This window comes from Coregonus clupeaformis, chromosome 17 (assembly GCF_020615455.1).
Source record: "Coregonus clupeaformis isolate EN_2021a chromosome 17, ASM2061545v1, whole genome shotgun sequence".
Classification (NCBI taxonomy): Eukaryota; Metazoa; Chordata; class Actinopteri; order Salmoniformes; family Salmonidae; genus Coregonus; species Coregonus clupeaformis.
In genome coordinates, this window is record NC_059208.1 from 3,196,553 (window position 1) to 3,222,211 (window position 25,659).

Consider the following 25,659-nt stretch of genomic DNA (forward strand, 5'->3'; position numbering starts at 1 on the left):
CCTAAGCTCAGTTTGAACAAAATGGTGAATGTTTTAACTGGGGCAATGTGAAATGAATCATGATGAGCAATTGTGCAACACAGTGACCTTGTTTGCACCTCCACAGAAAACATAATATTTATTTACTCATGCAAATGATTTCAATCTATAATCAATGTATATTTAATTTGTGTACACAGTATGTTTCCCTCTGTCATTTTTTAAATCAAATTACATGTTTTTACATTTCCTACAGTACGTTCATAAAGAGGCGTAGCTGCAGAAAACAGCCACCTATGTGACGTCAACACAATCAGTCTCGCGTTTACGTGGATAACATGGCGGCGAAGATGTGGCTGTAACAAGGAGTCTGTCTGCTCCTAATGCAAGCCTGTCGCAGTGATTTGAAACCATTACCAAACAAATGTAACGTCAACAAACAGACACTTTCCCCACAGACTCTGGGCGTATTCGCTGACACTTCGCATGAAGCCCTTTTCCTCTTCTCTCAGCCACAGTGACAACGGTAATGGAAGACGAGGAGAGGCAAAAGAAGCTCGAGGCCGGCAAAGCAAAGGTATGATAGCCTAGTACTAGCTATCTAGCCGTGGTCAATTATTTATCTGTGTTTCTGTTAGTCTGGCTTGGGAAGCACATTCATTGCTGCTCAGTAATACATTGGCTTATATCATTTTACTTAGTAGCTGTTTCGGGAGCCCCTTCCGTGTTCCCCTCCCTGTCAGCTGTCACTACTAGAAAACATGCGCCCCCATGGCATGGATGACAGACGGGGGTTTAGGTCTCTGGGTAAACCAGCTAACAAGACTTCTTTTGTCATGTGACGTCCCATGGGTATCTCATAGAAACGTGCTGTTTCCTCCTAAAATGTAGTTACCAGTTTTGAAGAAAAGTATTAATGTTAATTTAGCTAACTAGCGAACAAGTTAAGCCTTTCCTGTTAACGTCAGGCTTTATTAACGCCACGTGATTAAAATAGTGAGATTCTTGTGTGACAGGCTTTTCAGGACATGCCCCTAGTTAGCTTGAGCAAACTCACATTTTCCCATACGTCACTGATTCTTGGCTTCCTTTTTTGGCATGCTAATGTTACACAGTAACAACCAGTGCTACAAATGAGGTCATAACGACCCAGATGAATGATGTCAAAAAAAAGTTGCCAAAGGCTTATCTCATGCAGAAGGGAGGGAGCTCACACAAACTCTGCTTTCCATGAAATCAATAAAGGTTTGCAATGTATACTCACCTCACTGGCATACTATTTCAATGTATGTATTATTTTAACCAGCATTTTCAATACAATTTCGAAATATCCAGTGAACTGGCACAGTAGCCTACTTTATGATGATATGATAACACACCCTCATAGTCAACTGAGAGGGATGAAGATAGAGTAAAAATAGAATAGTCACTTCCCTGCTAGTCCCAAAAATATATAAAAGGGTGCTTGGAGGCAGATGGAAGGAAAGTAGACTGGACTCTTACTGCAGGTTAGCCGCTACAAATCCGAGAGTGGAAGACTTCTCTCTCGTCTCTAACATGTAGGGTCACTTTTTGTGAACAGTCACATCACAAGTCAGACTGTTGAATAAACTTCATTTGAACGTACTTTACCTGTTGTCTGCTGATTTTGTCCTTATGTAGGAGGTAATCTGAGACAAAATATCCACAGAGTAGTGTTATTAACAAGACTTTCAGTACGCTGGTCTGTATGTCGGTTTGTATTTTCAATGCTAACGCAATTTGCACGCGAGTTGCACAATATGTCAACAATGGCAGAGATTAACCGAAGCACAGACCAAAAGTTGTCCCACGCAATTGGCTAGCAAATTTCACAAGCTCTTCCAGCTGATTGCGAGGGAACGTGCTTTGGTTGACAACGTTCGGTTACATTCGGCTATTGTTTACATATTGTGCATCACAAGAAATGCATCAGGAGATGGAAAATACAAGCAACAGAACCTAGCAGCGCTGCAAAAAAGTTGAGTAAACAACACTTTCCTGTGGTTACCGTATCTCCACTTCCTACTTGCAAAAGGACCAACAGCATGGACAACCGGTAAAGTGTGTTTAAATATAATTGTATTCAACATTCTGGCTTGTAGAGACTTGCATCATTTTTACAGCGACTTCTTTCAGACTGATATCCATGGAGTAAGCACGGTAACAGTCTAATCTTTAGACAAACTGCAAGTCCTTTCAGAATTTGAGGTTACCGACCTTTGCAGTGTCATTCCCCTGCCTTAATCCTTTGACGAGCTTACGCCCTAATGCACAATACCATGACTTGGCACCTCTCCACTATGCCACTAGAGGTTTATTTTGAGTCATGAATTAGTCTATTTTGAGTCACTAGTATTTATTCAGTATTTGATGAGAAGGCTAGATGCTTTTGAAAGGGAAAACACTTTTTGTGTCACCACACCTGAAACTATTTTGGAACGCGCAAATCAAAACTAGCCTGTCTCAATAATCAATTAGCTAGGCTATATTTAAATGATCAATAACGTTAGCAGTAAGGCGCCACTGCACCCAGGCTGTGTCACAACCGGCCGTGACCGGGAGGGGGGCTTTCCTTGGCTCATCACGCTCTAGCGACTCCTTGTGAACGATGTTTCCTCCGACACATTGGTGCGGCTGACTTCTGGGTTAAGCGAGCAGTGTCTTAAGAAGTAGGCGGCCAGGGGGGGTCATGTTTTGGAGGACGCATGTCTCGACCTTCGCCTCTCCCAAGCCTATTGAGGAGTTGCAGTGATGAGACAAGGTCGTAACTAAATTAGCAATGGGAGAAAATGGGTTAAAAACTACATAATAAAATAAAAAAATAAGAAGTGCTTCAGAGTGGTTGCAAAAGTATAGGCCTAGGCCATCTAGGAGTCAAAGAAATGTAATGGCTCTATGGGAGATTCTCAATTATGAAAAAGTCTGTCCTCTCCTCGACTGCTTCGTCCTCCTCTCCTCCGTGACCCGGAAACCGATAAGTGGTCAAATGGTTGAGGAGTGTGTTAATTTGTTAGTATTCTCCCATCCTCGATAACCTACTTCGGCAGAGGATACACCAGAGTATCCTCCCGGCGGCTAGCGCGGAAGTGTTTAAACATTTGAATCAGCTGTTGTTTTCTCAAAAGCGTTTCAAAACGATACACTACTTATCCTTCTATCTACACTGAACAAAAATATTAAGGCAACATTCAACAATTTAAAATATTTTACTGAGTTAAGGTTCATATAAGGAAATCAGTCAATTGAAATCAATTTAATTAGGCCCTAATCTATGGATTTTACATGGCTGGGCAGGAGCGCTGCCATGGGTGGGCCTGGGAGGGCATTTTTACGGCATACTCTAGGTCAGACCCGTCGAGAGTGGTGATTCTAGTCGGGTGGGCGGGTGCCAGCAGCGTTCGATTGAAGAGCATGCATTTAGTTTTACTAGTGTTTAAGAGCAGTTGGAGGCTACTGAAGGAGTGTTGTATGGCATTGAAGCTCGTTTGGAGGTTTGTTACCACAGTGTCCAATGAAGGGCCAGATGTATACAAAATGGTGTCGTCTGCGTAGAGGTGGATCTGAGAGTCACCAGCAGCAAGAGCGACATCATTGATATACACGGAGAAAAGAGTTGGCCCAAGAATTGAACCCTGTGGCACCCCCATAGAGACTGCCATAGGTCCAGACAACAGGCCCTCCGATTTGACACATTGAACTCTATCTGAGAAGTAGTTGGTGAACCAGGCAAGGCAGTCATTTGAGAAACCAAGGCTATTTAGTCTGCCAATAAGAATGCGGTGGTTGACAGAGTCGAAAGCCTTGGCCAGGTCGATGAAGACGGCTGCACAGTACTGTCTATTATCGATCGCGGTTATAATATCGTTTAGGACCTTGAGCGTGGCTGAAGTGCACCCATGACCAGCTCGGAAAACGGATTGCATAGCGGAGAAGGTACGGTGGGATTCGAAATGGTCGGTGATCTGTTTGTTAACTTGGCTTTCAAAAACTTTCGAAAGGCAGGGCAGGATGGATATAGGTCTGTAACAGTTTGGATCTAGAGTGTCACCCCCCTTTGAAGAGGGGGATGACCGCGGCAGCTTTCCAATCTCTGGGGATCTCAGACGTTACAAAAGAGAGGTTGAACAGGCTAGTAATAGGGGGTTGCGACAATTTCGGCGGCTAGTTTTAGAAAGAAAGGGTCCAGATTGTCTAGCCCAGCTGATTTGTAGGGGTTCCAGATTTTGCAGCTCTTTCAGAACATCAGCTGTCTGAATTTGTGTGAAGGAGAAGTGGGGGGGCATGGGCTAGTTGCAGCGGAGGGTGCAGAGCTGGTGGCCGGGGTAGTGGTAGCCAGGTGGAAAGCATGGCCAGCCGTAGCAAAATGCTTGTTGAAATTCTCGATTATTGTAGATTTATCGGTGGTGAGTGTTTCCTAGCCTCAGTGCAGTGGGCAGCTGGGAGGAAGTGCTCTTATTCTCCATGGACTTTACAGTGTCCCAAAACTTTTTGGAGTTAGTGCTACAGGATGCAAATTTCTGTTTGAAAAAGTTAGCCTTTGCTTTCCTGACTGCTTGTGTATATTGGTTCCTAACTTCCCTGAAAAGTTGCATATCGCGGGGGCTATTTGATGCTAATGCAGTACGCCACAGGATGTTTTTGTGCTGGTCAAGGGCAATCAAGTCTGAGGAGAACCAGGGGCTATATCTGTTCTTAGTTCTGTATTTTTTGAATGGGGCATGTTTATTTAAGATTGAGAGGAAATTACTTTTAAAGAACAACCAGGCATCCTCTACTGACGGAATGAGATCTATATCCATCCAGGATACCTGGGCCAGGTCAATTAGGGAAGGCCTGCTCGCTAAAGTGTTTTAGGGAGCGTTTGACAGTGATGAGGGTGGTCGTTTGACCGCGGACCCGTTACGGACGCAGGCAATAAGGCAGTGATCGCTGAGATCCTGGTTTAAGACAGCGGAGGTGTATTTAGAGGGTAAGTTAGTCAGGATGATATCTATGAGGGTACCCATGTTTACGGATTTAGGGTTGTACCTGGTAGGTTCGTTGATAATTTGTGTGAGATTGAGGGCATCTAGTTTGGATTGTAGGATGGCCGGGGTGTTAAGCATATCCCAATTTAGGTCACCAAGCAGTATGAACTCTGAGGATAAATGGGGGGCACAGCTGGGGGCTGTGTCCAGGGCACAGCTGGGGGCTGAGGGGGGTCTGTAGCAAGTGTCAACAGTGAGAGACTTATTTCTGGAAAGGTGGATTTTTAGAAGTAGAAGCTCAAACTGTTTGGGCACCGACCTGGATAGTATGATAGAGCTCTGCAGGCTCTCTCTACAGTAGATTGCAACTCCACCCCCTTTGGCAGTTCTATCTAGACGGAAAATGTTATAGTTGGGGATGGAAATTTCAGAATTTTTGGTGGCCTTCCTAAGCCAGGATTCAGACACTGCTAGAACATCAGGGTTGGCGGAGTGTGCTAACGCAGTGAATAACTCAAACTTAGGAAGTAGACTTCTGATATTTACATGCAAGAAACCAAGGCTTTTGCGATTACAGAAGTCAGCAAATGATAGCGCCTGGGGAGTAGGAGTGATACTGAGGGCTGCAGGGCCTGGGTTAGCCTCTACATCACCGGAGGAACAGAGGAGGACTAGAATAAGGATACGGCTAAAGGCTTTAAGAACTGGTCTTCTAGTGCGTTGGGTACATAGAATAAAGGGGGCAGATTTCCGGGCGTTGTAGAAAAGATTCAGGGCATTATGTACAGACAAGGATATGAGTAAAGTGGAGGTAAACCTAAGCGTTGGGTAACAATGAAAGAGAGAGCATCACTGGAGGCATCAATTGAGTCGGTCTCCGCGTGTATGGGGGGTGGGACAAAGGAGCTATCTAAGGCAGATTTAGCTGGGCTGGGGGATCTACAGTGAAATAGTACAATTAGAAATAACCGAAACAACAATAAGCTAACCATAGTGACATGGGAGAGAGGCATAAAGCAATCACAGGTGTAATTTGAGAGAGCTAAGACAACAGCTGGTAATGACGACACAGTTTGGGCTGAGGCTAAACATAAACAGGATGCAGTACCGTAAAAAGGAACAGTCCAGTAGACATCAGCTGTATAGCTGAGTTATCATAAGGTCCGGTGAACAGCAATAGGATAGTTCGGAGGTAGTTCGGGGGCTGCTAAAGCACTAGCGAGCAAGAGGCCACGGCTAGCGTGTGCTAGCGGGCTGGGGCTAGCAGATGGAATCTTCGTGGTCGACGTCGTAACGGGACGGGACATGTGGGTGGGCATAGGCCCACCCACATGGGAGCAAGGCCCACCCACTGGGGAGCCATGCCCATCCAATCAGAATGATTTTTTCCCCATAAAAGGGCATTATTACAGACAGAAATACTCCTCAGTTTCATCAGCTGTCCGAAGTGGCTGGTCTGAGATGATCCCGCAGGTGAAGAAGCCAGATGTGGAGGTCCTAGGCTAGTGTGGTTACACATGGTCTGTGGTTGTGAGGCCGGTTGGACGTACTGCCAAATTCTCTAAAACGACATCTTACGGTAGAGAAATAAACATTACATTCTCTGGCATCAGCTCTGGTGGACATTCCTGCAGTCAGCATGCCAATTGCATGCTCCCTCAACTTGAGACATTTTTGGCATTATGTTGTGTGACAAAACTGCACTTTTTAAAGTGGTATTTTATTGTCCCCAGCACAAGGTGCACCTTTGTAATATCATGCTGTTTAATCATCTTCTTGATATGCCACACCTGTTAGGTGGATGGATTATCTTGGCAAAGGAGAATGCTCACTAACAGGGATGTGCACAAATGTGTTTACAACATTTGAGAGAACTATGCTTTTTGTGCGTATGGAACATTTCTGGGTTATTTTATTTCAGCTCATTAAACATGGGACCAACACTTATATGTTGCGTTTTATATTTTTGTTCAGTGTATAAAATGTCTTGCACAACTAGTTAAATTAGTTTATATCACTTTACACATTTATTTAGGGATTCCACCCCTGTAAATGTAATTTGCCTGATGAGATGCGAGTGGAGAAGTCTCATTTCATACAAGCGCATTTATTTCCACGTTTCCTCGCCTCCGCTCCTTGACTACCTTTGACCATTTTCAAAAGGAAGCTAGGAGAGGATGGACCAGGGATGAGCAACTCCAGTCCATGGGGGCCTAATTGGTGTCACACTTTTGCCCCAGCAAACACACCTGACTCCAATAATCAACTAATTATGATCTTCAGTTTAGAATGCAATTAGTTTAATCAGCTGTGTTTGCTAGGGATGGGGGAAAAGTGACACCACTCCGGCCCCCGAGGACTGGAGTTGCCCATCCCTGATATAAACCAACATGCATGGCATTTATACAGTGGGCCAGTTCAAGCTGCTTGATGCTAGATTTGATGTTTTGAACTCCTATTGTTTACATATTACCTTGATGGTATTAGTCCTTTTTGTATCTTGACCTTTCCTAGCTCATTTAAATTAATAAGCACTAGGCTATTTGTTAAACACACATGCTTTTCTTACATCTGTTCAGCAAATGTCTTTAGAAAAATACACAAACAGTAGAGCAGTATCAAAGACATTTCTTCATAATGAAGAAATGGTCCTCTGTAGCTCAGCTGGTAGAGCACGGCGCTTGTAACGCCAAGGTAGTGGGTTCGATCCCCGGGACCACCCATACACAAAAATGTATGCGCGCATGACTGTAAGTCGCTTTGGATAAAAGTGTCTGCTAAATGGCATATTATTATTATTATTATTCATGTTCTGCACTATGCTGTGCCATACATGATGATTTGGGACCTAGCAGTCCCCACAATTTTCTATCGAGAAGGGGGCATTGCTACTAGCGTTAGCGCTATCTGTTCCCATAGACTTCCAGTCATTGAGCAATTGAGACTGTCCATTTTAAAAGCGCGTCTTGGCAGAAATATATATATATATATATATATATATATATATATATATATATATATATATATATATATATATATATATATATATATATTCACTGCTCAAAAAAATAAAGGGAACACTTAAACAACACAATGTAACTCCAAGTCAATCACACTTCTGTGAAATCAAACTGTCCACTTAGGAAGCAACATTGGTTGACAATAAATGTCACTTGCTGTTGTGCAAATGGAATAGACAACAGGTGGAAATTATAGGCAATTAGCAAGACACCCCCAATAAAGGACTGGTTTTGCAGGTGGTGACCACAGACCACTTCTCAGTTCCTTTGCTTCCTGGCTGATGTTTTGGTCACTTTTGAATGCTGGCGGTGCTTTCACTCTAGTGGTAGCATGAGACAGTGTCTACAACCCACACAAGTGGCTCAGGTAGTGCAGCTCATCCAGGATGGCACATCAATGCGAGCTGTGGCAAGAAGGTTTGCTGTGTCTGTCAGCGTAGTGTCCAGAGCATGGAGGCGCTACCAGGAGACAGGCCAGTACATCAGGAGACGTGAAGGAGGCCGTAGGAGGGCAACAACCCAGCAGCAGGACTGCTACTTCCGCCTTTGTGCAAGGAGGAGCAGGAGGAGCACTGCCAGAGCCCTGCAAAATGACCTCCAGCAGGCCACAAATGTGCATGTGTCTGCTCAAACGGTCAGAAACAGACTCCATGAGGGTGGTATGAGGGCCCGACGTCCACAGGTGGGGGTTGTGCTTACAGCCCAACACCGTGCAGGACGTTTGGCATTTGCCAGAGAACACCAAGATTGGCAAATTCGCCACTGGCGCCCTGTGCTCTTCACAGATGAAAGCAGGTTCACACTGAGCACATGTGACAGAGTCTGGAGACGCCCGTGGAGAACGTTCTGCTGCCTGCAACATCCTCCAGCATGACCGGTTTGGCGGTGGGTCAGTCATGGTGTGGGGTGGCATTTCTTTGGGGGGCCGCACAGTCCTCCATGTGCTCGCCAGAGGTAGCCTGACTGCCATTAGGTACCGAGATGAGGTCCTCAGACCCCTTGTGAGACCATATGCTGGTGCGGTTGGCCCTGGGTTCCTCCTAATGCAAGACAATGCTAGACCTCATGTGGCTGGAGTGTCAGCAGTTCCTGCAAGAGGAAGGCATTGATGCTATGGACTGGCCCGCCCGTTCCCCAGACCTGAATCCAATTGAGCACATCTGGGACATCATGTCTCGCTCCATCCACCAACGCCACGTTGCACCACAGACTGTCCAGGAGTTGGCGGATGCTTTAGTCCAGGTCTGGGAGGAGATCCCTCAGGAGACCATCCGCCACCTCATCAGGAGCATGCCCAGGCATTGTAGGGAGGTCATACAGGCACGTGGAGGCCACACACACTACTGAGCCTCATTTTGACTTGTTTTAAGGACATTACATGAAAGTTGGATCAGCCTGTAGTGTGGTTTTCCACTTTAATTTTGAGGGTGACTCCAAATCCAGACCTCCATGGGTTGATACATTTGATTTCCATTGATAATTTTTGTGTGATTTTGTTGTCTGCACATTCAACTATGTAAAGAAAAAAGTATTTAATAAGATTATTTCATTCATTCAGATCTAGGATGTGTTATTTTAGTGTTCCCTTTATTTTTTTGAGCAGTATATACAGTGGGGAGAACAAGTATTTGATACACTGCCGATTTTGCAGGTTTTCTTACTTACAAAGCATGTAGAGGTCTGTAATTTTTATCATAGGTACACTTCAACTGTGAGAGACGGAATCTAAAACAAAAATCCAGAAAATCACATTGTATGATTTTTAAGTAATTCATTTGCATTTTATTGCATGACATAAGTATTTGATCACCTACCAACCAGTAAGAATTCCGTCTCTCACAGACCTGTTCGTTTTTAATTAAGAAGCCCTCCTGTTCTCCACTCATTACCTGTATTAACTGCACCTGTTTGAACTCGTTACCTGTATAAAAGACACCTGTCCACACACCCAATCAAACAGACTCCAACCTCTCCACAATGGCCAAGACCAGAGAGCTGTGTAAGGACATCAGGGATAAAATTGTAGACCTGCACACGGATGGGATGGGCTACAGGACAATAGGCAAGCAGCTTGGTGAGAAGGCAACAACTGTTGGCGCAATTATTAGAAAATGGAAGAAGTTCAAGATGACGGTCAATCACCCTCGGTCTGGGGCTCCATGCAAGAGCTCGCCTCGTGGGGCATCAATGATCATGAGGAAGGTGAGGGATCAGCCCAGAACTACACGGCAGGACCTGGTCAATGACCTGAAGAGAGCTGGGACCACAGTCTCAAAGAAAACCATTAGTAACACACTACGCCGTCATGGATTAAAATCCTGCAGCGCACGCAAGGTCCCCCTGCTCAAGCCAGCGCATGTCCAGGCCCGTCTGAAGTTTGCCAATGACCATCTAGATGATCCAGAGGAGGAATGGGAGGTCATGTGGTCTGATGAGACAAAAATAGAGCTTTTTGGTCTAAACTCCACTCGCTGTGTTTGGAGGAAGAAGGATGAGTACAACCCCAAGAACACCATCCCAACCGTGAAGCATGGAGGTGGAAACATCATTCTTTGGGGATGCTTTTCTGCAAAGGGGACAGGACGACTGCACCGTATTGAGGGGAGGATGGATGGGGCCATGTATCGCGAGATCTTGGCCAACAACCTCCTTCCCTCAGTAAGAGCATTGAAGATGGGTCGTGGCTGGGTCTTCCAGCATGACAACGACCCGAAACACACAGCCAGGGCAACTAAGGAGTGGCTCCGTAAGAAGCATCTCAGGGTCCTGGAGTGGCCTAGCCAGTCTCCAGACCTGAACCCAATAGAAAATCTTTGGAGGGAGCTGAAAATCCGTATTGCCCAGCGACAGCCCCCGAAAACCTGAAGGATCTGGAGAAGGTCTGTATGGAGGAGTGGGCCAAAATCCCTGCTGCAGTGTGTGCAAACCTGGTCAAGACCTACAGGAAACGTATGATCTCTGTAATTGCAAACAAAGGTTTCTGTACCAAATATTAAGTTCTGCTTTTCTGATGTATCAAAAACTTATGTCATGCAATAAAATGCAAATTAATTACTTAAAAATCATACAATGTGATTTTCTGGATTTTTGTTTTAGATTCCGTCTCTCACAGTTGAAGTGTACCTATGATAAAAATGACAGACCTCTACATGCTTTGTAAGTAGGAAAACCTGCAAAATCGGCAGTGTATCAAATACTTGTTCTCCCCACTGTATGTATATATATATATATATATATATATATATATATATATATATATATATATATATATATATATATACACATACAGTTGAAGTCGGAAGTTTACATACACTTCAACCACTCAACAAATTTCATTTTAACAAACTATAGTTTTGGCAAGTTGGTTAGGACATCTACTTTGTGCATGACACAAGTCATTTTTCCAACAATTGTTTACAGACAGATTATTTCACTTATAATTCACTGTATCACAATTCCAGTGGGTCAGAAGTTTACATACACTAAGTTGACTAGGCGTTTAAACAGCTTGGAAAATACCAGAAAATGATGGAATGGTTTTAGAAGCTTCTGATAGGCTAATTGACATCATTTGAGTCAATTGGAGGTGTACCTGTGGATGTATTTCAAGGCCTACCTTCAAACTCAGTGCCTCTTTGCTTGACATCATGGGAAAATCAAAAGAAATCAGCCAAGACCCCATAAAAATAATTGTAGACCTCCACAAGTCTGGTTCATCCTTGGGAGCAATTTCCAATTGCCTGAAGGTACCACGTTCATCTGTACAAACAATAGTACGCAAGTATAAACACCATGGGACCACACAGCCGTCATACCGCTCAGGAAGGAGACACGTTCTGTCTCCTAGAGATGAACGTACTTTGGTGCGAAAGTGCAAATCAATCCCAGAACTATGAAATAACACATATGGAATCATGTGGTAACCAAAAAAGTGTTAAACAAATCAAAATATATTTTATATTTGAGATTCTTCAAAGTAGCCACCCTTTGCCTTGATGACAGCTTTGCACACTCTTGGCATTCTCTCAACCAGCTTCATGAGGTAGTTACCTGGAATGTATTTCAATTAATAGGTGTGCCTTCTTAAAAGTTAATTTATGGAATCTCTTTCCTTCTTAATGCGTTTGAGCCAATCAGTTGTGTTGTGACAAGGTAGGGGTGGTATACAGAAGATAGCCCTATTTGGTAAAAGACCAAGTCCATATTATGGCAAGAACAGCTCAAATAAGCAAAGAGAAACGACAGTCCATTATTACTTCAAGACATGAAGGTCAGTCAATCTGGAAAATTTCAAGAACTTTGAAAGTTTCTTCAAGTGCAGTCGCAAAAACCATCAAGCGCTATGATGAAACTGGCTCTCATGAGGACCGCCACAAGAAAGGAAGATCCAGAGTTACCTCTACTGCAGAGGATAAGTTCATTAGAGTTACCAGCCTCAGAAATTGCAGCCCAAATAAAACTTCACAAAGTTCAAGTAACAGACACATCTCAACATCAACTGTTCAGAGGAGACTGCGTGAATCAGGCCTTCATGGTCGAATTGCTGCAATGAAACCACTACTAAAGGACACCAATAATAAGAAGAGACTTACTTGGGCCAAAAAACACGAGCAATGGACATTAGACCGGTGGAAATCTGACCTTTGGTCTGATGAGTCCAAATTTGAGATTTTTGGTTTCAAACGCCCTGTCTTTGTGAAACGCAGAGTAGGTGAACGGGTGATTGCTGCATGTTTATTTCCCACCATGAAGCATGGAGGAGGAGGTGTGATGTTGTGGGGGTACTTTGCTGGTGACACTGTCTGTGATTTATTTAGAATTCAAGGCACACAGCATTCTGCAGCGATACGCCATCCCATCTAGTTTGCGCTTAGTGGGATTATCATTTGTTTTTCAACAGGACAATGACCCAAAACACACCTCCAGGCTGTGTAAGGGCTATTTGACCAAGGAGAGTGATGGAGAGCTGCATCGGATGACCTGTCCTGTATGTATATAAACCTTTTTCAGGACCCTGTCTTTCAAAGATAATTCCAAATAACTTCATCGATCTTCATTGTAAAGGGTTTAAACACTGTTTCCCATGCTTGTTCAGTGAACCATAAACAATTAATGAACATGCACCTGTGGAACGGTCGTTAAGACACTAACAGCTTACAGACGGTAGGCAATTAAGGTCACAGTTATGAAAAATTAGGACACTAAAGAGGCCTTTCTACTGACTCTGAATAACACCAAAAGAAATATGCCCAGGGTCCCCGCGCATCTGCATGAATGTGCCTTACGCATGCTGCAAGGAGGCATGAGGACTGCAGATGTGGCCAGGGCAATAAATTGCAATATCCTTACTGTGAGGCGCCTAAGACAGCGCTACAGGGAGACAGGACGGACAGCTGATTGTCCTCGCAGTGGCAGACCACGTGTAACAACACCTGCACAGGATCGGTACATCCAAACATCACACCTGCGGGACAGGTACAGGATGGCAACAACTGCCCGAGTTACACCAGGAACACACAATCCCTCCATCAGTGCTCAGACTGTCCGCAATAGGCTGAGAGAGGCTGGACTGAGGGCTTGTAGGCCTGTTTTAAGGCAGGTCCTCACCAGACATCACCGGCAACGTTGTTGCCTATGGGCACAAACCCACCGTCGCTGGACCAGACAGGACTGGCAAAAAGTGCTGTTCACTGACGAGTCGCGGTTTTGTCTCACCGGGGGTGATGGTTGGATTCGCGTTTATCGTCGAAGGAATGAGCGTTACACCGAGGCCTGTACTCTGGAGCGGGATCGATTTGGAGGTGGAGGGTCCGTCATGGTCTGGGGCGGTGTGTCACAGCATCATCGGACTGAGCTTGTTGTCATTGTAGGCAATCTCAATGCTGTGCGTTACAGGGAAGACATCCTCCTCCCTCATGTGGTACCCTTCCTGCAGGCTCATCCTGACATTACCCTCCAGCATGGAAATGCCACCAGCCATACTGCTCGTTCTGTGTGTGATTTCCTGCAAGACAGGAATGTCAGTGTTCTGCCATGGCTAGCGAAGAGCCCGGATCTCAAATCCCATTGAGCACGTCTGGGACCTGTTGGATCGGAGGGTGAGGGCTTGGGCCATTCCCCTCAGAAATGTCCGGGAACTTGCAGGTGCCTTGGTGGAAGGGTGGGGTAACATCTCACAGCAAGAACTGGCAAATCTGGTGCAGTCCATGAGGAGGAGATGCACTGCAGTACTTAATGCAGCTGGTGGCCACACCAGATACTGACTGTTACTTTTGATTTTGACCCCCCCTTTGTTCAGGGACACATTATTCCATTTCTGTTAGTCACGTCTGTGGAACTTGTTCAGTTTGTCTCAGTTGTTGAATCTTGTTATGTTCATACAAATATTTGTTAAGTTTGCTGAAAATAAACGCAGTTGACAGTGAGAGGACGTTTCTTTTTTTGCTGAGTTTATATAATTGTTTTAAACATATTTTTTAATAAATTCTAAATGAATATCAGGAAAGCATTGAACATTTTATGGTAATCAACCTTAGTGGAGGCTCAAATCTTCCATATTCTTGAGTGCATGATCTACAATCAAGTAGGACGTTTTCCTTTCGCGTGCCATCATTTTAATCTGTGAATGCACACACAACTTTGCATCCAGAAATTGCGCCATGGAAACAAGCATCACCACTTAATTGGTATGCTGCATATAGTACTAGGCCTATAAGACTTTCAAAGATACTCGGCAACTAGCCTATATGAGATATTAGTAGACCCAGACTTAGCCTTTAGGTTTTTGATGAAGGAGGTACCCAACATAACCTGCTTGATTTAGGCTAATCCCCTGTCAGGGCTCGACGTTACTCATCTATCTATAGGCTATACTATAGGGCCCAACATCTTAAGTGTTTTATGAAACATGGCTAATCTTAAACTTTGATAATGTTATATCTTTCATAGATCTCTCCCTCAGCTCTGATTCTCTGTTATATTAAGGCTAAAAAGGACTGCAAGGTTGAGTGAATTTGATGGACCTGGGGTAAGAAAGGGTAAGAGACTGAAAATGGTTTTGCATCAGTTATAATGAAATCAGTTAAGCATTATCTGCACATGGCCACAGATTCCTCACAAAATGTAATCCATAGAAGGGTCCTTTTGGAGGAAGGATTGTTTACAAATATTTGACATTTGATCTTAATGCATAATTGAAGTTGGAATATTTGCAACATTTTGGCCTAACCCAGGCCTCCTTTAAGACTATGTTATATCTGTAGGTGCTACAAAGCAATAATTGGTGTCATATGAAGCTTTACTGTTTGCTCTATAATATGATTAGTATTTTGATATGACATAAAGATGGCAGATTACAGATAATTACATTATTTTAGCTCTATCCACAGTTTCTAAACTACGGGGCACGACATGGTTCAATGCACCAATAAATCAGCACAATCTACTTTCTCTGTTTTTGAAATTGCTGGCATCTTCGAGCTAGAATTGGGATCATACTATGCTAATGCCCATACAAAAAAAGTAATGTAGAGCAATCTACAATATGGTGAATTTGGCAAACGAGGCATTTGTGGTAAATGCATAGAGGCAGCCATCTTTATGCACGTTTTCCATTGGCATAGTAGGCAATGTAACCAATCACAAATCACCAGCAGAGGGCAACCATTTTGAATCCATTTTACATTTACATTAACATTTTAGTAATTTTAGCAGAAGTTCTTATCCAGAGCAACCTACAGTTAGTGCATTCATCTTAAGATAGCTAGGTGGGACCACCACATTGTCACATTTACTCTGTTGGTAGCCTAATGCTTACAAATTTGTTTAATAACGTTGTTCATTAAACAGACAATACACACATACTTTATAGTAAGAATATAATGGAATATAACTGAATAAAATACAAATAATATTGTTCCCACACAACTTGTCACAGGAATGTGTGGAACCGCTATCATATAAAAAGTCATATTTTGAAACAGAGCCCAAGCACACACAGACACTCGAACACACGCATTATTCTTTAGTTGTATTGTTTGTATTATTTTTGTGTTGTATTGTTTGTATATCATTGTATTTTGCTGCCTTTGATACTGTGAACCATCAGATCCTCCTCTCCACCCTCTCCGAGCTGGGCATCTCCGGCGCGGCTCACTCCTGGATCGCGTCCTACCTGACCGGTCGCTCCTACCAAGTGGCGTGGCGAGAAGCTGTCTCCGCACCACATGCTCTCACCACTGGTGTCCCCCAGGGCTCAGTTCTAGGCCCTCTCCTATTCTCCCTATACACCAAGTCACTTGGCTCTGTCATATCCTCACATGGCCTCTCCTATCATTGCTACGCTGACGATACACAACTAATCTTCTCCTTTCCCCCTCTGATAACCAGGTGGCGAATCGCATCTCTGCATGTCTGGCAGACATATCAGTATGGATGACGGATCACCACCTCAAGCTGAACCTTGGCAAGACGGAGCTGCTCTTCCTCCCGGGAAGGACTGCCCGTTCCATGATCTCGCCATCACGGTTGACAACTCCATTGTGTCCTCCTCCCAGAGTGCGAAGAGCCTTGGCGTGACCCTGGACAATACCCTGTCGTTCTCCGCTAACATCAAGGCGGTGACCCGATCCTGCAGGTTCATGCTCTACAACATTCGGAGAGTACGACCCTGCCTTACACAGGAAGCGGCACAGGTCCTAATCCAGGCACTTGTCATCTCCCCGTCTGGATTACTGCAACTCGCTGTTGGCTGGGCTCCCTGCCTGTGCCATTAAACCCCTACAACTCATCCAGAATGGCGCAGCCCGTCTGGTGTTCAACCTTCCCAAGTTCTCTCACGTCACCCCGCTCCTCCGCACACTCCACTGGCTTCCAGTTGAAGCTCGCATCTGTTACAAGACCATGGTGCTTGCCTATGGAGCTGTGAGGGGATCGGCACCTCTGTACCTTCAGGCTCTGATCAGTCCCTACATCCAACGAGGGCATTGCGTTCATCCACCTTTGGCCTGCTGGCTCCCTTCCTCTGCGGAAGCATAGTTCCCGCTCAGCCCAGTCAAAACTGTTCGCTTCTCTGGCACCCCAATGGTGGAACAAGCTCCCTCACGACGCCAGGACAGCGGAGTCACTCACCACCTTCCGGAGACATTTGAAACCCCACCTCTTTAAGGAACACCTGGGATAGGATAAAGTAATCCTTCTACCCCCCTAAAAAAACAAACAAACAAACAAAAAATTAGATATTGTAAAGTGGTTATCCCACTGGCTATAGGGTGAATGCACCTATTTGTAAGTCGCTCTGGATAAGAGCGTCTGCTAAATGACGTAAATGTAAATGTAAATGTATTTTAAAATTGTGTGACTGTCCTTGTGTATCAGTGTTTTCTTATGTTTTGTGTTTTTTGTGAACCCCACGAAGAGTAGCTACTGCTTCTGCAAAAGCTAACAGGGATCCAAATAAACAAATCCAAGCCCATGCCTTTTTGATCCACGTTTCATCTTTCCTACCCTCACTCTACTTTGTTAGGGATCAGCTGTAGTGTCTTCATCATGATACCGATAGAAAATAATACAAATCCTATTTTCAAAAGCATGTGACTCTCGTGTTCATATTTCACAACTTCTGCGGACCTTTGGAGTTGCCTATATGCGATCGGGCAAAATAATAGGCCTACACTTGATTTTAGGCTACATTATTGCATGCTAAATGTTTCTGATCAGTGATAAATGAGCAAACGAATAGATGAGCTTATACCACATCCACTTGCCCAGCAGGAAACCAATTGACCAAATAGCCTATACAGACAGATTCAGTGAAACAAAATCACATTGATTATCAGACAAGGCCATGAATTCACAGGCTTTTGGTTGGGAGTAGCCCTAGGCTACCAAGAGACTGCGAGTGAAGAGCAAAATAATACACTTGTTAAACTACATAACATGCTGACACAATTTTCTAATACATGAGCCAACTAAACAAGATGATCCTGAGCAGCACTCACCTCAATTTAGCTAACATTTCCCAGCCTAATTGTAGCCTAACCAATATCCAAACGGAGATTCAGTGAAAACCAAAATCTGATATTGATTTAACAAGACGAGTCCCCACGCTTGTCTCAAAGCAGCGCGATGGCGCTGTCCCAATCAAAACAGTGCTGAAATTATCATCTAGATGACCACGTGCGGGTAGGCTATTGCTTCAAATGTATTACAAGGATTGGATGACACTGAGTTTCAGTAAGCAACAATTTGATACATGCCTTCAATTGCATTAGCCTACTTGATTCAAATATTTTCATAATTCAGTGATATTTATTCCCACAGTAATGTTTTATTGATCCATCCAGTTGTGGTTAAGATAACAGTGCATGCTTAGTGGTGGGCTATGCGAAGAGATGGACAAAGTTACATGCCTCGCAAAGTTTATAACTGGCAGGATGGTAACATGGCGCTGCCTAGCAACCATAAAGAGTTTAAGAGCGTAGTGCGTGCCAATGCCGCGTTAGCATTGCGGCTACGTTTCATACTAACCTGTAGGCAGAACTTTACCGGAATGATTACTAGGTTGTTTGGCAGAAATAAAAGTTTAGGCTTTGATACCTGCCTAACCTTTCAGATATAAAGAAAAGGCAGAAAAAAAGTTGACGGTATGGTAAAGTTGGCGGAAAAACATCTTGCTATGAAAGGCATATAGGTCATTAGGTGGCTTTGAATTTGCCATAACCCCCTATCCCTTTCAGATATATGAAAAAGCTGGTATAAAAAAGCAGGCATGGTAAATTAGTGAGATTTTGGTCTGTGTATGAAAGGGATAATTCAGTGTTGTCCTTACCAATGCTAGCCCTCCCAGTTATGTTGCCTCTTGCCTGAAAGAATTTGACCTCCACTGCCCTGGGGGCTGTTACAGGGACCTCTGCACCCCACCAGCAACATTTGTTTTTAGGGAGAACATTGCCAATGCCATACTTTTCCTATTTCCCATTCACTTTATCAAACCTCATGGGTTTTACAGAGCATATAGCCTAGCATTGTAGTGAATTCCTCTCCATATTTCTGCACCTTCAACAATGACAGCCAGGTCGATATGCATTTGATAGAAAGTGTGTACTTTTCACTAATAAAACAACATGAACATCCTACAGTCAAGTCAAACCCTCTGCTCCATGGTGTGGTAATTGTGCCCCAACAGTTAATCCTTTCACCATCTTCTTGCGCGCCCTAATATTACGCTAAATATTTAAAGGACTGGAGCCATCATGTAGTAAGTTTTTGCCTGAGGAGAATCATAAATCCCACCATTTAATATGTTCTCTGGAGCACAGAGGCCCAAAAGGCTTTCGCTCAAAAAGAATACAGAAGAGCCTCTCCACTGTCTGCAATGGAGAACTGTTGGAAACATGAAAGACGTCTCATTAATTTTATTTCAGTTGCAATACTGTCCATTTTAGATCATTGACATGTTTTATTTTTTGCCATTATTAGACTTCGCTGCCTGTAGCCTATGCCTTTTTTGATGTTGTCGGAATCACTATGGGTGCGTTGGTAAATTCGCTCTGGCTATCTACTCCGATTTCAGAGCACTCTCGTCTGAGTGTGCCAGAGCGCAGAATAACTGATGAATTTACGAAAGCTCAACACCTGTTGAATATGGCCTGTCAGTAAACGTCGGCAAAAAAAAGCATAATTAAATTGTTGCCAGCAGCACAGTTAGTCACCAACGCTCTGGATAACATGAAAACAGCCTAACCAGTGAGGTTGTGAGGTTGTTCTCTCATTTGTGTCTGGAAGTAGCTAGTAAGCTAGCCAACGTTAGCCAGTTAGCTTGGGTGCTTGACTTCCGTTGTGAGGTCAGAACGCTCGGATCAACCCTACTCCTCGGCCAGAGCGTCCAGTGTGCGCTCTGAGAGCGTAACTCTCTGAATTTACGAATGGACAATCTGACAACGCTCTGAATTTACGAACACCCAGAGCACACTCTGGCACTCCAGATTAAATTTACGAACACACCCTATGTGTCATGATTTGGCTGAAGTCTATGTTGACATGCCAACTTTTGATTGTCGCAGCAGCTGTCAAGATGGCTGTCGGGCATTGTGCCAGCACCAGCAAGTAGCTTACCTCGTCACTGGAACGACACTAATAGTGTTTTAAAGCTCAGACACAGCCCATTTGAGTTAAGGCCTAGTTGATTTTATTAATCAGGGATTTTCTGTCATTGAAATCCTTGGGCGGCCGCCTAAGCGTTTCTTTTTTGGATAGCCTAAAATAACACAAAAACTAAATTGTTTTCGGGATGGAAAAACGCTTTTAAATTACTAAAACCATATATAAAGTATGTAGAAAAGATAATGGACCTATATATATATTTTAAGCTGCAAAATGTCACTTTTTGGATGTCTGATCAAATTGGCATAGAAATGTGAGTTATAGATCTGTCATTCTCATTGAATGCAAGTTTAAGAAGTGGTTGATATGTTCCATGTGCGCCATTTCTATGCCTCTCATTCTTAAGTTTCGATTTTGCATCTCTTACTTCTCAGTTTTGTACACCAGCTTCAAACAGCTGAAAAATACAATATTTTTGGTTATTGAAAATATATTTCACAGCGGTTTAGATGGTACTATGATTCTCTATGTCATATAAACTGAAATTAGGCAAACTATTAGAATTTTAGCAACCAGGAATAGGTGGAGCAATTTCTGCATATTGCACTTTTAATAATATAATCTTTGAGAATTTACAATCACCAAAATAAAAACGACACAGTCAGGGAGATTAAAATATATATATGTACAATGTATTGATTTTGCTATTATGTTTGAGATAATGAACATAGCATTAGCAATGCATAGAATTGCATGAAATATGCTTTCAAACTGCAACATTTTCCCTCAGTTGCAAGTCAAAATGTGTGTAGTATTGCAGGAAATTAGCTTTAAGATGCAAAAATGTCTACATCGCCAAGATAGGGGCCTCTAAACACCCCGGTTCATAAGTTTCTACAAGGTCCTTAAAGCAATAGACCTATCTTTACTTTGGGGGCTTATTGTGGGTGTATGGCATTTTGTTTCTGCTCTTGGAGGTGGCACTTTGAATCAATCCTGCAATCCCTATATGAAAACAGTCTGCTACTTCCGACTCGCAAGCAATTACAAGTTTGAATCAAGTTTGAATAGCCTGTATGGTGGTCACACTCTGTTTAGTCCATATTGATCGTACGTTCAGAGCCTTAGGGTAATTAATCAGTCTTGACTCCGCTAATGACTCCATTTCGGTCTTAAGCTATCTTGTGTAATGGTCTAGACTCCAGAGCCAAGTTACCTTAGTTCAACCACAGTCAACTGAACACATTCATGACCATTTGGAGGTACAAAACTGTTAGGCTACCTAGAAATGTTCTGTATGTAGATCCAGGTGTGGTTAGTGTATTGTTCAGCCTTTTGCCTTTTGAGGATCTAATGCTATAGCCTAAGTCATTCTAGTATTCGTCTTGGCAATGAAGACCGGTGTTACAAGTGTGATTAGGGTCCCACATATTTAGGCCTATAACTACACTACCGCCAAATTGAATCTGGTGTTGATCCTTATTCATTGTCTTTCAATCTGTGCTTGTTACAAAAAATAATCACAGTAGCTTTGTTGCTGTACCCACTAGGCTTTCTATAGTGTGATTCCACTCTGTCTAAATGAACAATCATCACTCACTTACAGCAAACATTACTCAATGTGCCATAATTGATCAAATAGAAAGCCCCAAATAACACTGAACCTAGTATGGAACAGTGTTCAGCGTTAATTGTATGAATCTATCGTTGGTATCAGTGGGGGATAAGCAGTGACACTGAGTAACAGATAATCGCTTTCTTGTAACGGCGCCAGCGGCTGCATTAGCTAACCTAGACCTTTGTGAAGCAACTCAATGATGAGGGGGAATGATTGATGCAGAAATCTCTAGAATTATTATCCAACAAGCCAGTGTTTTGATTTGAAGTGCTTAGAGTACCATAGGAATAAGCAGCGAAGGCTTAAGTAGGCTACCTGTCTGTCCCAGATAAAGAATGTTTGCTAAATGTTGTCAGAGTTACTACATCTTTGAGACTGCAGATGGCATTATACACCTACGCAGGCCTCAGTCCCATGTGCTTGTCCAACTCGATGGTCCTCTGCCAAATAGGGCAACACCGCATCATCTGTAATTGAACTCTGGGAAAGATTAGCCGAGGATTCCAAGGATTCCAATTTACTTTTGGGAGAAAATGAATTGAAATTGTTTCTGCTGTGCAAATCCCCACAGATCTGGAGTTGCTTAGACCAATCTGGAGTTGCTCAGACCATCTACAAACTATTGGCCTACATGTATTAAAGCTATGCAAGCTGAAACTCTGACATATAGTAACTCCTCAGCCTCCCTATGTGTTAAAGTAAGCCTCGATGTTGCAGTTTACACTTGGCCTAATGAAACTTAGTCTGTATTTATGAAGATCTGCAAATAATCTGTATGAACCAAAAGTATAAATAGTGTTAGGTCTACCCTTACTTTTTCAACCTCTGTACCACAAGTGTTCTACTATGATTTTAATATTGGGCGATTCCAGCGTTATGGATTATACATTTGGACGCAAAATTACAACTTTAAGGTCTCAGAGAATGCACGAACAAAATTTAAATTAAACATTTGATGTGTGTGTCTATAGCACCCCTTGGGGGGGGAGTGTACTCCTATAACCAAAAAAGCGGGCTTCTAAATATTGGCATGTTGGAGAAATAAAGCAAATAAGAGGCGTTGTGGATCTTAGCCTACATGTAATGGACAAGCGTTTGGGGGAGACTGAACATATTACCAAAAGTCTGAGTTTGTAAGGCTTAGGTCAAAACATAGATAGCCATTTTCGAAGGAAAGGCGTGGTTGAACACAAAAACGATAATTACGAAAAGATTGTGATTTCCATTATTACTTTAGAGAGGAAAAATGACCTTTATGGATGGTACAGAGTCTGAAATAGACATTAAAATTTAAACAGATTTGTGACCGACCGACTCGATTCGGTCTTATGTAGCAAAATTTGAAATTGTGTTTTTTACATTGGATAAAAGTAGAGACTCAGAGCTATAAAATGGTAAATAATACACTACAGTTGAGGAACAATGGGAAAGTAATTCTGCTTTGAAAGTTGATTAACTTGTAACCTCACTTTTGAGAAAATAGTCCTTGAATGTTTTGGTACCTACTGGAGAGCTCTTCTTTGTCTACACCCATTCAGCATCATTCACACCCTCTTAAGCTTTAGCCTCACCCATCTCTAAGGATTCACATGTGAGGCTATGTACTAAACAAGCAAAGATTTCAAGACTAAAGGCTGGCTTATACTACGGGTGTGTTTGTAAATTTTATCTGGCGTGCCAGAGTGTGTTGTGGGCGTTCGTAAATTCAGAGCGTTTCGCTCTCGGAGCGTTCAGCGTGCACACTGGATGCACTGGATGAAAAGTAGGGTTGATCCGAGCGTTCTGTCCTAACAGCAGTCAAGCACCCAAGCTAACTAGCTAACATTGGCTAGCTTGCTAGCAACTTCCAGACACAAATGAGAGAACAGCTCACTCTGACCTTTTTACTTGCCCTAGCAGAGCTGATTAGGCTGTTTTTATGTTATCCAGAGCGTTGGTGACTGCAACTGTGCTGCTGGCAACCACATGACAATGATTTTGAGATATGAAGACGTTATTATAAATTAAATGAAACTGTTTCACAAAAAATGTGCATATGAAAACCATAACTGGCACACAGATCGGTAGAAATGGTAAGATAAATTGGCATTCCACATGAGAAAGGTTGCTGACTCCTCATGTAGCCTATTCCCGGCAACTATAGGAGAGTAACGGCAGAATCTGCGAAAGCCAGCAGGAGCGGGAGGAGAATATTTGGGGCAGGTTAAAGTTTGTTTCTTCTGGTTATCTAGATCTCTGGCGCCCTCTTGAGGCATTTGTCTTATTTCATCAAACCGTAAGCATCAGACAAGCTCAATGAATATAGTTGATTTTATTAAAACACATAAAGGTGTGTCTATATATGGAAAAATATACGTTTAAAAAATGTTGACCAATCGATAAGTCGAAAGAACAGACGACTTTCGGTCGACCAAGATATTTTTTTTGGTCGGGGACAGCCCTACATAAAATACACACAAATTAGCTCTCAGAGCATGCGTGACTGTGTGAGTACACACACACAGCATGTGTCTGGCACACATGTACATAAACTTCCCTCAGTGTGCAGTCTGCACCCACAAACACATACATTTCATTTCCCTCAGTGCACAAACAGCAGGGATGCTGTACAGTTAATCGCCACAAGGGAATGCTGGCACTAATTACATGGCTTGGACAGTAAAAGCCCTGATATCCATTATGGATGAAGGGCTGGTGACAGGCACTGAGTGGGGTGAAGTTGAGTAAGTTCTAATGCAAGAGTCAGTGAACTGAATGGGAGCTGGGTGAAAGCAGGGGAGCTCACACAGCAGGCTACTGTGGGAAGCAGGTGTCACATGGCATGGCGAGCAACAGGCAGCCCCTGTCGCGAAGGATACTACAGCCTGATTACCTCGGAGGGGACTGCACCATCGGACAATGTAGCTTAAAAGAGGACACATTTCCAGACTCTGAGGTTATCCTACAGCACTAGACCTCAATGCAGCTCTACCTAGTGCATGCAGCTTTAGAGTTAGCAGGGGTCTGCAGCATGTGTCCTGCCCCGGGGGCAATTTTTCTCCTCGCCACCTGCTTTGTATTTGTATTTATTATGGATCCCCATTAACTGCTGCCAAGGCAGCAGCTACTCTTCCTGGGGTCCAGCAAAATTAAGGCAGTTATACATTTAAAAAACATTACAATACATTCATAACATATTTCACAACATATTAAGTTTGTGCCCTCAGGCCTCTGCTCTACTACCACATATCTATAACACAAAATCCATGTGTACATGTGTGTATAGTGCGTATGTTATTGTGTGTTTGTATGCATGTGTCTATGTTTGTGTTGCTTCACAGTCCCTGCTGTTCCATAAGGTGTATTTTTATGTTTTTTAAATCTAATTTTACTGCTGGCATGAGTTACTTGATGTGGAATAGAGTTCCATGTAGTCATGGCTCTATGTAGTACTGTGCGCCTCCCATAGTCTGTTCTTGACTTGGGGACCGTGAAGAGAACTCTGGTGGCATGTCTTGTGGGGTATGCATGTCTGAGCTGTGTGACAGTAGTTCAAACAGACAGCTCGATTCATTCAACATGTCAGTACCTCTCACAAATACAAGTAGTGATGAAGTCCGTCTGTTCTCCACTTTGAGCCAGGAGAGATTGACATGCATATTATTAATGTTAGCTCTTTGTGTACATCCAAGGGCCAGCCGTGCTGCCCTGTCCTGAGCCAATTGCAATTTTCCTAAGTCCCTCTTTGTGGCACCTGACCACACGACTGAACAGTAGTCCAGGTGTGACAAAACTAGGGCCTGTAGGACCTGCCTTGTTGATAGTGCTGTTAAGAATGCAGAGCAGTGCTTTATTATAAACAGACTTCTCCCCATCCTAGCTACTGTTGTATCAATATGTTTTAACCATGACAGTTTACATTCCAGGGTTACTCCAAGCAATTTAGTCTCCTCAACTTGCTCAATTTCCACAT

General features: G+C 43.3%; 1 protein-coding gene across 7 annotated transcripts in view; it reads left to right on the plus strand.

The window, feature by feature from the left end:
• Positions 1-306: 306 nt before the first annotated feature.
• akap9 (A kinase (PRKA) anchor protein 9) overlaps positions 307-25,659 on the plus strand; it is a 129,286-nt gene continuing 103,933 nt past the window's right edge. For all 7 annotated transcript variants that reach the window (XM_045226037.1, XM_045226039.1, XM_045226042.1 and 4 more), the window contains exon 1: positions 307-556. In XM_045226037.1, the coding sequence (XP_045081972.1) occupies positions 509-556 (48 nt within the window). In that variant the 5' untranslated portion in view covers positions 307-508. The remainder of the gene's footprint in view (positions 557-25,659) is intronic.